We start from the raw sequence: 17379 nt of genomic DNA on the forward strand, positions 1-17379 counted from the left end.
GGGGCCTGCCTGATGGCACAAGGGGTTAAAGCTTAGCACCTTGAAGCTTTCTTTAGTCACTATGGCATGAGTTGGATCTCCAGCTAGGGAGCTGACTGGCAGACCTCTCCTGTCTCACTGCCCCCCTCAGAAGTGTATTTCAGTCGAGCTCCCCATGTTGTCTTTGGTGAAGCCGTTTGCCCCCTCCTGCACCTTTGGTCTATACCCCAGTTCTTGTATGCATAAATAAATAAAAAAAATCTTAAAAAAGGTCTCAAAAATTATTACTAAAAAATTACATGACGCGAAACATTGCATTTTTAAGTTTTCTGCTACTGATTATTATTTGATATGAGTACAGACTTGCTTCCCTGTGCCCTTGCTGCTGTACCAGTGCATCATCTGCATGTCCTTGCGCCGGTGATCAGCTCATGCAGTAGTAGGGCTACGGTGTGGTTGGGATGAGATGGGATAGCTTATGTTCATATTATTTCCCTGGAAATTTCAGTGGCCTGTATGGGGTTAACACGTGCCCGTTATTTTATTCCAGTAACATCATTTCTATCTTAATTTGCTGGTCCATCCAGTTCAAGTAGACAAAGGCCCCTTTAATTTGCTATTTGTTCTACATATTTGAGCCTGTTATTTTTTAGAGACTCTTGCGAATCCTGCCTATTGTGAAAGTTGTGGGAGTTTTAATGTCAGATGAAATATCTGTAAACCTTTTCTCTTCCTTCTTTCCCCTGTTCTCTTAAAGGAAAGAAAGGCTGCAGGTTTCTTCTGTTTCACTCTCCTCTTTCTCTGGATTATATATAACTAAGAATTTAGAGTCACCTACCTCTAAAGAGCTGCACTAGTACAAAACTCAATATGTTAGTATTTTTTTTTTTTTAAGATTTATTTATTTATTCATATGGAACTGCAGTACAAGCCAGAGATGCAGAGGGTGAGAGGGTTCACCAGAGACAGAGTGGGGAGGACAGGCAGAGTGACGAAGTACACTGTTGAGGGGAGCAGTGGGCGGGTCAGGAGAGGTCTGCCTCGCCATGTGGGTCTCCTCCGGGGCAGGCAGGATTCGAACTCATGTGGCAGTGGCTTTAGCTTCTTAGTGCTGTGCTTTAACCCACTGCGCTACCAGGGAGGGCCAATATGTTAGTATTTTTAATGGAAATAGGCACACTTAAGGAAAAGAAGAAAAATTGTTCTTATTAAAGATTTAAATGTGCCCCAGGGACCTTCTATTAAGGCTCAGTGTTGTTGCTGTGATCTTAAATGTGTAAAAGACAATCTGAGTCCTGGAGCAGGGCACATGATAGCTTTATAGCTAAACTGCTTTTAAGAAAAAACAAGCTTTAAAGGGCAAAATAACATAGCAATAGAAATTCATTGGCTTGTGATTTTCTTTCTCTTTTTATAGCTGCTTTTACTGGGTCAGCTTTAATATAATTCTAAGTTGCCTGATTTAAGTCAAATGGAGAGGAAATCCAGTATAGTCTTATACACTTAAAAGTCAGTAAATGAGTTAATGCTTATTATTAAGGTTTAAAAAAATAACTTGTAATTTTGATTCAGTTTATTTAATATTTTTTTCTTGTTGAGTATCATGTTTGTTTTCAAAAATTTAAAATGTATGAGTTTTAAGTTAGACTTTGTCTTTCAACTGCATGTGTGTTTACTTGTTTACTGACCCATGATCTGTAGGAAGTAAAAATAATGTTCCAGGTTAATGGTATTTCTAGATGACATATAGTGGAAATTATTTATGCACATTGGGTTACTTCTGAAAATCTCATTTTACTCTGTGCCTGAGAACAATAGAATTTCAATTCTCATTGAATAAAATTTGTAAAATTTACATATGCTTAGAATAAAAGGATAATTGAAAAATGAGGGTATTAAATGATACCATATTAAGATGTAATAGGAAAGTATATAATTTTGGAGAAGTGATATAAGTAACTGGTCAGATGTTGAAGGTGCAATGTGAGGAGAAGAGAAATTTTAAGGTTTCCCAGAGAATTAGTTTTTTTTTTTTTTCATTCAGTCAGCTTGAATATATAGGAATTTGGGCATTTTAAAAAACACACCGTGGCTTTCAGAAAAATTACCTTTTTTAATAGACTACTACTACATAAACCAGAAAACACATACTGATTGAACTTCAGATTATTGATTTTTACTCCTTTAGCACCAAGGAAAATGTTTAACATTTATATTAATTACAAGAAATAAAGATGAAGTATTTCTTAGTGTGATATTGAAAATATTTCCCATATTTCCCTTTAAGGGGAGTGGATCCTGGCCAATCTGTTCTTTCTTTATGGGTAGGGATGTGTGTGGTGTTTGGCATGGTTATAACTGTAGGTATTCAAAATTGAGAATTGGAATAGGGGCAATTTGTTTTGTATAACTGAGGGAGGGGAGTAGATTTAGAAGTCTGTCTGGATGGAATGGAGGCTGCAAAGAAACCAAATAATGAGCTAGAAAAGATGTAGGAGAACAGGAGAGAAGAACTCCTAGTTTTGAAGTAGCCTAGGAGACTTAGAGAGCAGACATATTTGGTGGAGATTTGATGAATGTTCTCTATAGAATCTTATGTAAATTTTGGACTATTCATGAACATTTTTGATGTAAGCAGGCTATTATGGAGTGAATGCAGAGGGGTTGAGCCCTCTGCTTACTGGTGAGCATTGGCCTGTGAGTTAATTTACTAGGAATCTGGGTCACACTAGACTATAAGGTTTGATGAGGGAAAAATTTTGTAGACTAAAAAAGCACTGATTGTATTATAGTTGGTCCAGCTTTGACCTAAATTGGTGGGTGAAACTTTAAGGATTATTGCATAGCCTCAAAGCAATTCCCCAAATATTTGTTAATTACTTTAGTGGTTTTAACATATTTCCTAACTTCCTTCCATATTCTCCCACTGGGAGGTAGATCTTAATTCTTCTCTCCTTGAATATGGCCTAGACTTATAACTCTCTTCTGAAAAGTACAGTATGGAAGGGAAAGAATTCTTACTATGTGGCAGGGGACGTTGGAAGATTCCAACCCATCAAGTGGTCAGAGTTAGCATCAATCATGAGTTGTGTTGATATCATGTTCCCACTGTATGATGCAGTGAGAGGAGCATTTACTTCTGGCATCTCCTTACCACAAAATGGATGATCCCTGTCTAATCATGAGAAGACACCAGACAAACGAGGGACATTCTACAAAATATCTTACCTGGAGATATCTGAAATATATCTTCAAAAATGTTGAGGTCATTATGGCTAGAGAAGATTAAGAAACTTTCTTATTTCAGAGTAGAATGAAGAGATCAACAGATTTAGTATTGTGGGTTCTATCTTGGGACAAAAATTTGCATTTGATAGTTGAATAAAATCTGTAGGTAAGTGTTTTTTTAATCAATATTGATATCTTAATTTCGATAAACATACCATAGTTCTTTAAGATACTAAATTTAGTGAAAACTTAAGTGAAGGGTTTATAGGCATGCTCATCAGTTATACTTAAGAACCATTGTGCAAACTTAGCTATTTAAAAAAAATAGTTAAATTAAACTTATTCAGATTTTTTTTTCTGAAGAAAGACTTAAATGATTAATCATGAGGATATTATTAGTTCTTTGAATTAAACCCAAATACAAATATTTATTTTCCAACATCACTCTACCATGATAATTGTTTTTCCAGAAAGATAGAAAGCTTGGTGTTTTGAGATCTTATAGAGATTATAAGATGTGAGAAATCTAGAAAACTTGTATGCATGTCATGAACACAGTTGGCCAGTTGCAAAGGGAAGTGGTTATTCAGGTTATAAAGGGATATTTATTCATTCATTCAATAGCATGTGTTTACTGTCTGTGCCAGGTATTGTGTTGGAAGTAAAATGTGTTTATGACAGATGAGGTCTCTGGCCTTCTGAAGCTTACACCATTGTGACACTCAAGCTTTTGTTTTATTATTATTCTTTGGAAATTATCATTCTTTGGAAGTGTAAAGATTGTTTTGAATGTCTTATCTAAGTAAGTAAAAATAGTCATCTAAATGAATTAAACATTTGTATTCATTTAATCAAAGCAAAATGTGCACTTGGGAATGTTAATATATATTTGTATTTTTTTAATGTAGGATATTATAGAATTTTTAAAATGTAATTTTGTACATCATGTTACAGGAACAGAAATGTATTAAATTCCAATTAGCAAATGGAAAAATGTTTTCACTGGAAAAATTTTAAGTTTAAATTCTTAAGTAAGTAAAACCCTTAGAGTTGCAACATGAGGTTAAGTCAAGCTTTAAAAACTTAGCAGATGATTTCTTTTTCTCTTGCTCTTCTAAGAAGAGGTAGGAGGAATCTGGAACATGAAGGGATATGCAAAGTGATACAGAAAACTTAGTCTGATAAAATTTATCAACTGCTGAGGAAGCCTTCCTGATAATAGTCCCTCACTAGAAAAACCCAGGCTTGATTTTTAGTTCAGTGAACAAATATTAAAAAGAGAATGAATTAAGTTTAACTCATAAGAAACTGTGCCCTGAATCAAGCTATAAAATAGCTTGAAATTTTATAAAGTGAATAGATCAATAATGTAGAAACAACTTTATATCTTTTTTCTTTATATAGTCTCATATGTATGCATCTACACACACACACACAGTAGGGAAAGACTGGAGAAGTATCAAAATAATAAAGATATCAGTATTAGTTTTTAAGTTTCAAAAATAATTTCCATTCAGGAAAATTTTACAAATACATCTACTATCCAAGACTAAATATGTAAATTCTGCTTTCCCTGAGAAAAAAGCTCTCAAAATCATTTCATAACTACCTGAAAAGCATGTTTTAAATACTTTATCACTATGACCAAGTAGTAATAGTAGTTGCGTTTTTTTTTTGTTTTTAAAGATTTATTTATTTATGCATACAGAGCTGGGGTACAGGCCAGAGGCTCAGGGGTGGTGAGAGGATTCACCAGAGACAGAGTGGGGAGCAGAACAGACAGATTCATGAAGTACATTGCTGAGGGGAGCAGTGGGTGGGTAAAGTGACCCATGCCATGTGGGTCACCTCTAGGGTGGTGATTGAACTCATGCTGAAGTAGCTTTAGCTCCTTAGTGCTGTGCTTTAACCTGTTGCACCACCAGGGAGGGCCCAAGTAGTTGCCTTTTAACTTATAATTTAGTATGTTACAAGTATTACATAATTTAGTCTTCATAGATACTCTTAAGGTTGATAATGCTATTTCAACATGGAGAGAGGCAGAGTCACTGATTAAGAGTTAGATAGTCTTAGTCTGTTTCTTCTTTCTGCCATCACAAGTAACCTTAGGCAAATTATTCAACTCTGGTATCCCATTTTTGTTCAAAGGAAAAAAACGGGCTTAATGGAATTATCACAGTGTTTAAATTTTTATATTCACTATATGTAAATATTAACATATGTAGGGAGAAGAATGCCTGGATACAATGAACACTTTAAAATATTAAACTCAAAAGCTGTTTTTTATTCCTCTGCCTTTTTTTTTTAATGCACAATTGCTATTTTACTACTAAGAGTGGGAGCTATGTGTGAAGGAACTGTAATATAGAGTAGAGGCCATGTGCAGTTTAGAACATAGTGCCTGGCTGACACTATTAAATGCATTTTGGAAATATTTGTTTGGTATATAAATTAACAAAATTGTATGTGGCTGGTTGTACTTGCATCAAAACAGTTTTTAGCATGTTTTGATATTTGTCTAAAAATCATTTTTCATTTGAGCAATGTAGATTTTTTTGGAAAATACTTCTGGCAATTTGGCTTTTTCCAATTTGTTTAGCTTCTGCACATCTTACTAAGTTGAAATGCTAAAATTGTCGAAAATTTTTCAAAGAAATGGAATAACTGTTAAGATGTTTTGAAGGACTGGTCCAAGTATAGTTTTTTTTTTTTTTAACTTAAGTTTAATTTTGTCTTAACATAGAAACAAACCAAAACAAACACTTCTGTGGTTAACTTTTGAAGTTTGTATTTTCTAAATTAAAAGTACTTTCCCCCACTTTATTAAAGAGAATATAGTTTTGAATACATTCTTTTGTGAAATACGGTTTGAAGATCCATTTATATGTTGTGATAAAAGTGTGATTTATGTAATAGGGATGTGGACCAATGTTTCTACCTTGATGAGAATACTGTTCTTAAGAATTTGAAACTCCAGTGAGCTAATATTTGAAATTATATTTAAATAGTTGAACAGATAGAACTTTTCAATTTTGTGATTTAAGCAGACAATAGTTGTTTGTTTCCAAGAAAACTGTTAGCTGTCTGCATTCACAAAAAAAGTATAACAAAATTCCCAAAGACAAGGAAAAAAATAAAGCTAAGCAGAAATTTATTTTGATTAGAAAATGGTTTATATTCAATGCTCACTAATGTGTTCTAAAGACTTCAGTGAATGAGCAAGGTTATAGTTCATTTGTAGATATGGTACAATCATAACCATCTCCTCAGCTTTTTTCTTCATAAATTTAGAAGTGTCTTCTAGTTCTCTATATATATTTTTGGAATAATAAATATTTTCCTACTGCTTCATTCTAGGCATTGAAGAAGCAAGAAGCTAAAGCAGATGAGAATGAGGGAGTAATGAAAAATAAGTTAAGACAAACTGAAACTGAGAAGAATCAAGTAAGAAAGTTATCTTTCAAAAAGTAATGTTGTTTGGGGCCCATGATGTTTCTTGAGTTCCTTGAAAAGTTTCCTGAGATCATTTTAGGACACCGTGCAGTCTTTGGGTTCAATTTCCAGGTGGAGTCATTTGGCTCAGTCGCTCTGCTGTGGTCTGCTGCTTGGTCTTGGGAGCATTGGAAGAGCTGTCTGTTGAGCAGGCCACTGCTCCTTTTCTAGAGGAGCGATAAACTTTATCGTTCCTTGCTGGAGAACACTTGAAGAGCTTGACTTTGCTCCAGGGCTAGAAAGCCATGCTGTTTAATGACTGACTACTTGGATGTATGCCTTTTCATGATAAGATAGGCATAGTTGCCGCCTGGTTATGAAAAGTCCTCTGTCTCGATACACATTAAGATTTTTTTATTTAAAAAATTTTTTATTTTATATATTTTTGTATCACTGTTCAGTTTGTATAGTGTATGCTTTTTCATCTCGGCTGTACTCCTCATGGACATCCCCCCCTCCAATTCACCCGTGTGCCATCACTGCAGACCCTTGTGCTCTTCCACCCTTGTTCTGATCCTACTCCCTTCTCCCTACTCTGAAGAATGTCTATGGTTTATAGTTGATCATATTAATGACTTGACATATATTTGCATATATGAACCTGTGGAGTTTATTACTTTAGAGTCAGGAAGGAATTCAGAGACCAAACATTTCTTAGCTTTCACAGGAAAAGGTTTAAGCAAGAACCCTAGGTAATGAATGACAATAAAGGGAAAATTTGCTGTGATATAAGTTTTGTTTTCGTTTCTTTTTCTATTTTCCATTACCTCCTTTATGCCAAGTTATGTGATGCTTTCATGCTACTTTTATGATAAGCGAGGTTTTGTAGGTCCTCAAATTTGCCCTGTGAGAGCTGAGACTGCGCGTAAGACCCAGGGAACATGACTGCTGTGGGCCTTGGTATATTATGAAACCATATTGACTGAGGGGTGATTTATTTGCTCTTTATTTCTACATAAAAACAAGGCACAGGTCAGATCATATTTTTGTGGCTTCTGTGGTTCCATCTGTACGTGCCTTTTTTCATAGGACATTAATATGTGATCCACACATACAGTTTTACAAGATTGTTTGGATTAAGAAATTTAATTTGAAATAATTATAGATTCATACAGTGTTGTGAAGCAAAATGTAGCACATTCTTACCATGCGCCTTATAGTCAGTTTCCCTCCATGGTAACATTTTTGCATATAACAATATGTCTAATTACAACAATAGGAAATCGACATTATTAGAATCCACAGAGTTTGTACAGATTCTGTGGGATTTGTGTACACTCACTTGTGTGTTGTGTGTTTGTGTATGCCGCCTGTGAGCTGGCACTATGTGGGATGAAGGGAAGAGTCCACCTAAAATGAAAAAGTGAGGCCCCACTCAATGGGCAGTCTTGTATTTATTTAAAACCAGGTTCAGAGAAGATGGACAAGTATATGGAGGAATGTGCATGTGTGGGGTGCATTATGGGGCTGTGTTATCATCTGGTACGAGCTGGGATGGAGTGACCCAGCGCTGTTTTTTTTAGGGGTGGGGGTTTCATAATTCCCGCTAATTGAAGCATACTATCTCTCATCCTAGTCTACCTAATTTTCTGCTAATCTTTACAAGTAAGGTATTCTAGCTGACCTTGCTAATCTGGCCATAATGTCTGCTGTTTTCAGCAGACACTGGTTTCCCAGCTTGTTCCTTCTACTAGGTCTTTTACCCTGCTTAGCAGTCCCCTGCCAGATTCTACGTTTTAGCTTGACCACCAGGAACTCTGGGTACCGAGACAGTAGCCCAGAGAACAAAGGTATCTGGAGATTCCACCTGTGCATATGTGTAGTTACATACAATTTTATTTCAGTCTAGATTCATGTTACCACCATCACAATCAAGATACAGAACTGTTCTATCACCTTAATGCTCCTTTCTCAACTCATCGATAGTCATACCTACCGCATGTTCATTTTGTAGAAGACGAATATATAGTCTCTTTAAATGAGATAAAAATTTAAGATAACTACTACAAATCTAGGCTTTTTTTTTAAAGATTTATTTATTTATGCATACAGAACTGAGGTACAAGCCAGAGGTGTGGGGTGGTGAAAGTCTTCCCCGGAGACTGAGTGGGGAGCAGAACAGGCAGATTGATGAAGTACACTGCTGAGGGAAGCAGCGGGCATGTCAGGAGAGGTCTGTCGCACTATGTGGATCAGCTCCAGGGCTGGGAAGCAAACCCACACTGAAGTGGCTGCAGCTGGCTTCCAGTGCCGTATACTAACTGGTTGCACCACCAGGGAGCACAAAATATAAGCTTTTAACAACATGTTGATATAAACTTATGATTTCACAAACAATCTTACTGTTAAAAAATATAAACATGTTTAGGATATATAAGCTCTAGACTTCTAACAAATTTCTATCCTGGTATACTTTTCAACTTGAAATAATTTAGGCATACTCAGGGTATTCAGTCACCTATCTGACACATTTTTTGTGGATGTTTATCTAACATCATTATTATTAAGGAGATGCTTAATGTTTTATTCTAAGTTCAGATAATTTAGTAATATCAATATTAGGAATAATAGGGATATAGTAATATTACAATATATGAAATAAATTCAATGAAATATTCTTTGTGTCATTATGTGTCTGATGTTTTTATTGTAATTCAGTTCATATATTACCTGTACTAATTAAAAGAAAAAATAATTTAAACTTTAGATTAAAATAACTCAGAACTGGAAAGAATTTCCAAAGTTGTCCTATGTAAGACCCTTCTGAGTGACAGAATAGAGGCCTACGATAAAGAGATTTAAAGAGGGTCACAGTTGGGACTGACTAGAAGTCAGATCTCTTGAGATCTGGTTTACTTAATGTTGTACAATTAACATTATTTTAATGGAAATAATCATAGGTGCTATTTGTTTTTTCACTTTAATTGTAAACTTTCTGGAGCTTTCCACTTTTCTTCAGTTAAACTGTACCCATAATAATTTAGTTATCTTCTGCCCCTTTAGACGTTTTTCTTTATCCTTTGTTGAAACTCTAGCTTGCACAAGAATTGGAGCATTCTCGAAGGCTATTGAATCAGTCAGAAGGCAGCAGAGAAACACTTTTGCATCAGGTAAGTTTATGCAAGCTATGATAATTTATTTTTAAATTAAATCAGGATTGAATCCCCTACTCTATAAATGTCTTGTGAAAGGAAAATTATCTAGGTCTAGAAAAATTTTCTCAAGGAGTGTATATTAGCATACATAAGCAGAAAGGAAATCCTTTCAGGAAGATTCAGAGAATGCTAGTACATAAAGCAGCAGTCCAACTTCCTGCTGTGACAGTATCTTTCACTGCTGCTGTTAATATAAGCAATGTAGAAGTGAGACTGGATGTGTAAGATAAAGTTTTCCTAGGAGCTTAATTTTATTCAAGGAATCATGGGACAGAAAAGTTGGGAAAACATAAAACACCTTTGCAAGTTCAGGTTACTTTGAATGTATCATAATCTTATATTCATGTTTTCAAGATGCTTATTGTCCTCCTTTAATTAACAATAGGCTTTTTTTTTTTTTTAAGATTTATGTATACAGAACTGGGTACAGACCAGAGGGAAGGGGGTGGGGGTGGGGGTGAGAGGATTCACCAGGGACAGAGAGGGAACAGAACAGTCAGATGGACTGAAATATACTGCCGAGGAGAGCAGTGGGTGAGACAGGAGAGGTCTGCTGTGCCACGTGGGTCACCTCCCTGGCTGGGGCTTAAATTCATGCTGCAGTGGCTGCACACAGCTTCATAGTGCTGTGCTCTAACCTGTTGTGCCATCAGGGAAGGCCCAACAATAGGCTTATTTTTAAAGGACAGTATTTTGTAGTTCATTAGCCCATAATGACAGTTGAGTGCTTTTGATCCTTAAAGTTGGATAATGGGTAATAGTCCTCTTATGTGCATTGGAGAAAGGCGTATGATTTTCTAAACTCCCTCTACCTTTGTTTAATGTTAACTGCAACTGAATTTTCTTCTTTCTTGAGGTGCGAATTACATAACTTTCTACATAATAATTTGCTAGGTAGGCAAAGATGACAGGTATCAAGATATTCAGAAGGAGTATTACATTTGACAATTAGTGTTGAAAATACATCACAGCTTCTGTTTTACAAAACCTTTAAAATTGGTCATTGCCTTTGTTCTGCAGTCAGTGGTTACATGAAAATAATGTTGGCAGAATTCAGACATTTTTGGGGAAGTTTATATTAGTACTGTTTCATGCTGATTTTTTTTTTTGGAACTCTTATATGTAATCTCTGATTTTAATCTATGAAACAGATTTCTGTGTTGAATTTATCTTGTGATTTTTAAATGCCTTTTTGCCAGTATTAAGTTGTTTAACAATGTTGAGGACATATTTGCCATGTGCTGGGCAATTTGACAGTCTCTAGAAATAACAAAGATGAATGAAACAGTATATTTCTCTCAGCAGCATTTATTATTTATATATTTTGAGCAATATCTTGATGTGAAAATATCCTACATCATGTTCATTTTACCTGAATTTATCAGTCAGTAGAACATGATTACATGAAAGAATACATAAAGAATATAAAGACATAATTTTTAAGTTATAGGTGATTTGGGTTAATATTAATGGAGAGAACTGAGATTTTAAAAATGTGATCAAATTCTTTGTCAGAATAGACACAGGGAAGAGGAAAAAGCCAACTGTGGAGGAATGGGATTCATAAAGAAATGGAACACAAGACTTCCACTCTGCTTGGCATATCAGGGAGATTAACTTGTCTTCAACCAGATTTCTACTAACCCATTAGTAATAAAATTTTTTCCCAGTAAAATACTTTGTAATTGTTTTTTCTCTGCTTCGTTTTATTCTTGATAATGTGATTTTAGGTAGAAGAACTCCGTACACAGCTTATGAAAGCAGGAGATCGAAAAGGTTTACAGCAGCATCAAGGATCTCAGATTTCCAAGCAACAGTCAAGCCATCAGGATGAACAAGGAGATGATTGGAGGCTTAGGAGAGGTATAAATCTGAATTCTGAGTGTGTGGGTTTTTAAAAAAAATCTTCATTAAATACTTCTCATTTTCAGAATTGCTTTCCTTATGTTATATTCTTGTCATCCTATGTAGTCAGTTACTACAAGATTTTCCAATGGTGTGATTATAATGTAGTGTCCAATTTTTAAACATAGTCTTCATGTTTTAGTTTTATGTTGACAGTAATATTGAGCAAGGTGTAGACATTTCCCTTTTGCCCCTGCTCAATAGAGTGGTATATTTCTAAGCAATGCAATGAGCCAAAGTCCATATTTTACATTAGGGTCAGTCAGCATAGTGTATTCTATGGGATTGGACCTAGATAATGGCATGTAGCCTCTGTTAGTTTCCCTAGATAATGGCATGTATCTTCTGTTAGTTTCCCTGCCCTTATATTCCTTCATATTCTGCTTCTGCCTTCACATCCAGTCCTGGCAACCACTGATCTTTTCATGGTCTTGATGGTTTTGCCTTTTCCAGAACCTCTTATAGTTGAGATTATACAATGTGTATTTTCAGATTGATTCCTTCCACTTAGAAATATACCTTCAAGTTTTCTTCATGACTTCTCATGGTTTGGTAGCCTTTTTTTTTTTTTAAAGCAAGGAGTGGATTGTTCATTCACCTACTGAAGGCCATTTTGGTTGCTTCCAAGTTTTGACAGTTATAAATGCTACTACTATAATCTAAACAAATGTGTAGATTTTTGTGTGAACATAAGTTTTTACCTTCTTTAGGTAAACACCAGAAAGCATGAATGCTGGATCTTATCTTTAGTTTCAGAAATATTCCAAACTGTCTTCTATAGTGCCTATATCATTTTGCATTCCACCAGCAGAGAATGAGTGTTCCTATTGCTTCATATCCTTGTCCTCATTTGCTGTTAGTGCTCTGGATTTTGGCCTTTTTAGTAGATGTGTTGTAATATCTCCTTATAAGTTTTAAATTTATATTTCCCTGATAACATATGATGTGGAATATTCTTTTCATATGTGTATTTGCTATCTGTTTATCTTCTTTGGTAAGATGTTAAGGTTTTTGGCCCACTTTATATTGGGATTGTTTGTTTTCATATTGTTGACTTTTGAGAGTCCTTGCATATTTTGAATAATAGTTCTTTGTCAGATGTCTTAGCAAATTACTTCTCATAGTCTATGAGTTCTTTCCATTTTCTTTGCAAAGTCTTCTGCAGAGTCAAAGTTTTTAATTTTAAAGTAGTTACTTTATTAGTTCTTTTGGGAATAGTGTCATTGGTGTCATATCTAAAATGTAATCACAAAACCCAAGGTCACCCAGATTTTCGTCTATTTGATCATGTACGAGTTTTGTAGTTTTACATTTTGCATTTAGGTCTGTGATCCAGTTTGAATTATCTTTTGTGATGGTGTGACTGTAGATTAATTTTTTTTTTTTGCACATGGGTGTCCAGTTGTTTTAGCACTATTTGTGGAAAAGACTTACTTTTTCTCCATTATATTATATCATCATCTTTGTCAAAGAAAAGTTGACTGATTCAACTTCTGTGCTCTCTATTCCAGTACATTGTCTATTTTTCACCAATATCACTGTTTTAATTACTATAACCTTATAAGTCTTGAAGTTGGAGAGTGCACTCTTTTAACATTATTCTTCCCCAAGAATGCTTTGGCTCTTCTGGATCTGTCCATATAACTTTAGATTCCATTTGTCAATATCCACAAAATAATTTACTGGGATTTTGATTGGTACTTATACATACAAGAACTGGGGTGTAGGCTAGAGGTGTGTGTGGGGTAAGAGGAGTCACCAGAGACAGAGTGGGGATCAGAACGGGTAGCTCTACTGAAAGACACTGCTGAGGGGAGCAGTAGGCAGTACAGGCGAGGTCTGCTGCATCATATGGGTCAGCTCCGTAGTTGGGGATCGAACTCATGTCCTAGTGGCTGGTGATAGCTTGGTAGCACTGAGACTTTAACCCATCCTCCACCAGGGAGGCCCAGGTTGAATTCTTAACTGTTACACCATAGACCTATCACTGTAGCAAGTATTCTTCAAGATGGAGAGCTAAAATAATCTTTTGGTTGTGGAGAATAGTTGTAACATTATTTATATTTTATACATGATGTATTTTAAGTTTGGTAACTGTTTAATTCCCTATGTATATGTATTTATATAAGTATCCCCATACTCATATTTTATATGTATCTATTATAAAATATACCAAAATAATATATCTATACCAACTGTATTTCCTAAAGATCACATATATGTACTTACATACATATTCATATGTGTTAATATCTCCACATTTTATATAATATAGTCATATTACTGTTATTTTATGTATGTTTCTATTCTGAGGTTATATATTATATATTATCATGAATCATGTAATGCATAATTTCAGGTTGGAGACCTTGGGATAGACAAAATACTGCCGATTGGCTAAATCCAGACTGTAACTTATTTATAGAACAGCTACTCTGTATATGTATGCACATTCTAGTTAGTTTTTTCAAAAGAATGGCAGAGATGAATAGTTGAGACAGAGATCCTGTCACAAATATTTACTATCTGTCCCTTCATTGAAAATGCTTGCTAACTCCTGCCTGTAATTTCTAAACTTCCTGGAAATTTATGTACTCATTGCTGACTCTCAGTCTCTGTCATGTGCTAACTTTATGGAAATAGTGTGTGTATAATTATCTGTATATTAAATTTACTTTTATATCCTTGTACTTTATACTGTTTCCTCTTCCCTAAAATATCACTCCTAACCGTATCTTGCTTTACTTGGTGAAATTTTGTGTCCATTCTTTAAGTCTTAGTTTCCAATTTTTCTTTCTTCACTTTATTACCAAGACACTCTTTTACTGTTTCTTTATAATAACCATTATATAATACAGTCTCTGTCAGTGTTGTTATTCTCTATTGAAATGCCTGTTTCTTTCTTCCAGTATGTACAATTTTAAACACTTTAACATTTCTAAGTTAGGGATATGTCTTACAACTAGTCCATAAATTTGATTTGTCAGTGTTTTCTTCCTTTTCTGGAAAGGAAAATGCTAGACAAACAATAGTTTTAAATTGATAGTATATGTTCCAATTTTTGGCATCGTAGACTCACAAAAGTAATTTATTTATATGACTTGTATTGTTTCTTGAAGTTCAGGCTCACTGGAAAAGGGTTTTTGCGTTACTTTGAATAAAATGGTATTACAGCACATCATAGGCCAATGACTTTTTTTCTCTTTTAAGTCTTTAAATTTTTATTTGATAGGTCATTTGGGAGAGCTCTAGACTGAAGTACCTTTTAGTGAAGTATTGTTAATTTTGGACAGTATAGGTGACCTGCAATGTGGTCACCGTAGTTCACCACCAAAACCCTCTTGTGCTTTCCTGTAGTCCTTTGTGTTCTTTGCTCCCCGATTCCACCCTTTCCATTTTTCCTTACTCTCCCCTTCTGGATGTCTCAGATCTATAACTAGATTTCTAGTTTTATCTTTGTCTGACCGTTTGTTTTGTCTCTCTGTATTCCACTTAGAAGGAAACCATGTGATATTTATCTTTTTTCCTTCTGACTTTTTTCATTTAGCATTAAATTATCCCTTCCAGTCCCATCCATTTTGCTACATATAACATGGTTATCTTTTTGGATAGCTCAGTATTATTCCATTATGTATATACATCACATCTTCCTGTCCTTTCAGTTGTTCTGGGGCATTTGGGTTGTTTCCATATCTTGGCTATTATAAATAGTACTCTAGTAAACGTAAGAGTGAATTAATTCCTTTAGAATTAATTTTTTGATGTATTTGGGTAGATTCCTAGAAATGGAATTGCTGGGTTATATGACAAATCCAATCTTAGTGTTTTGAGGAACCTTCACACAACTTTTCATATTGATTGGCTGGGCCAGCCTGTACTCCCCCCAAAAGAGTTTGAGGGCTCCTTTTTCTCTATATCCTCACCAGCATTTGTTGTTCCTGTTTTTTTAAGTATGTGCCAGTCTGATAGGTGTGAGGTGATGTCTCACACCTGTGGTTTTATTTGCATTTTCCTGATGGTAAGTAATGAACACTTTTTCATTTGCCTTTTTTTGCCATTTGTATCTTATTTGGGGAAATGCCTATTTAGCTCTTACACTAAATTGGGTTGTTTTGTTTTTGTTGAGTTGTATGAGCTCTTTGTAGATATTTTATATCAGACTCTTTTTAGATGTATGGTATGCTAATTTTCTCTCATTCAGTAGGGTGTGTCTTTGTTTTGGTTGTGGTCTTCTTTTGCCATTCAGAAGCAGCCTTTTAGTTTAATGTAGTCCCGCTTATATTCCTCTGTATTTTCTTTGCTGCTGGAAAAGAGACTTCAAAGATATTTCTGAAGTTTATGTCATGAAATGTTGCTTCTGGAATCACCAAACACCCCCAACATCCAGAGTTCTCCTTATTAAAAAGCGGGGAAATGGGAGTATTGCACTTCCAAGTCAAACTATAATATGAAGCCATGATAATTAAAAAGGCAGGATTTTGGAACAAAACCAGATACATAGCAATGGAATAGAATTGAGAGTCCAGAAATAAAAGCACACATATGTGGTCAACTAATATATAACAAAAGAGCATACTCTGGAACAACAAAAGTCTCTTCAATAAATGGTGCTGGGAAAATTGGACTGCCGCATGCAAGAGAATGAAACTAGAAAATTTCACACCCATACATGAAAACCAGCTCAAATGGATAAAAGACTTGGAATTAAGACCAGGGATTTCATGTTGCATTAAAAACTGAGTCTACTTATGTTGATCAGTGATATAATTTCAGGTGACTGTCTCCAGAATCAGAAAGCTAGTGGTGGTACACCATGAGAGACCTTAACAACATCATTTATGTATATTGTAAGAAAAACAATTCATTGTGTGAACTTCAATAATTTCAGTTGGAACCACTTTATTGAAAATTCTTTCATTATTTTTGTTTTAAAGTTTGGAGGGAATGTAGGCATATAGGAAAGTTAAAACAAACAAAACCATGTAGGATTTTCCTACCTGGTTTTATAAACCATAAAGCACTTTGTTTTCATATCAATGGCATAATTTTGAATGACATTTAAAAAACTGTGAGACTTGAAACAATAGACAGGCAAATTCAGAAATGTTTTTGTGTGTGTCTGTGACTAATAAGTTACTTATCTGGAATATTAAAACACCAATGCTTTGTACCATTTGAAAGCACGTGACCTGTGAATAAAAAGCAATACTTAAGCTTTACATTTTCTCTTTTAAGGGATTGAGCAGGACAAAGTGGATCTGGAGAAGCAGATGTCAGATTTGAAAGTGCAGCTGAACTTCAGTGCAATGGCATCTGAGTTAGAGGAGGTGAAGCGGTGCATGGAGCGAAAAGACAAGGAGAAGGCACACTTGGCGGCACAGATAGAGGTGACTTTAATTTTTTTTTTTTAAGATTTATTTATGCATACAGAACTGGGGTATAGGCCAGAGGTGCAGGGGCTATGAGCGGATTCACTGGAGACAGTGGGGAGCAGAACAGGCAGACTGACAAAGTACACTGCACCTAGGTCGGGAGAGGTCTGCAGTGCCAATGTGGGTCACTCCCGCCAGGTAGGGATCGAACTCATGTGAACTTCTCAGTGTGGTGCTAAACAGATACA

General features: G+C 35.2%; 1 protein-coding gene across 1 annotated transcript in view; it reads left to right on the forward strand.

Moving 5' to 3' along the window:
- The window catches only part of CEP128 (centrosomal protein 128kDa), a 173644-nt gene that overhangs the window by 52938 nt on the left and 103327 nt on the right, over window positions 1-17379 (forward strand). The window contains exons 9-12 of the mRNA XM_012724388.1: window positions 6565-6651; window positions 9735-9809; window positions 11585-11717; window positions 16995-17146. Of these exons, the coding sequence (XP_012579842.1) occupies window positions 6565-6651; window positions 9735-9809; window positions 11585-11717; window positions 16995-17146 (447 nt within the window). The remainder of the gene's footprint in view (window positions 1-6564; window positions 6652-9734; window positions 9810-11584; window positions 11718-16994; window positions 17147-17379) is intronic.

The sequence above is a fragment of the Condylura cristata genome, unplaced genomic scaffold (genome assembly GCF_000260355.1).
Source record: "Condylura cristata isolate star-nosed mole 26May11 unplaced genomic scaffold, ConCri1.0 scaffold00013, whole genome shotgun sequence".
Classification (NCBI taxonomy): domain Eukaryota; kingdom Metazoa; phylum Chordata; class Mammalia; order Eulipotyphla; family Talpidae; genus Condylura; species Condylura cristata.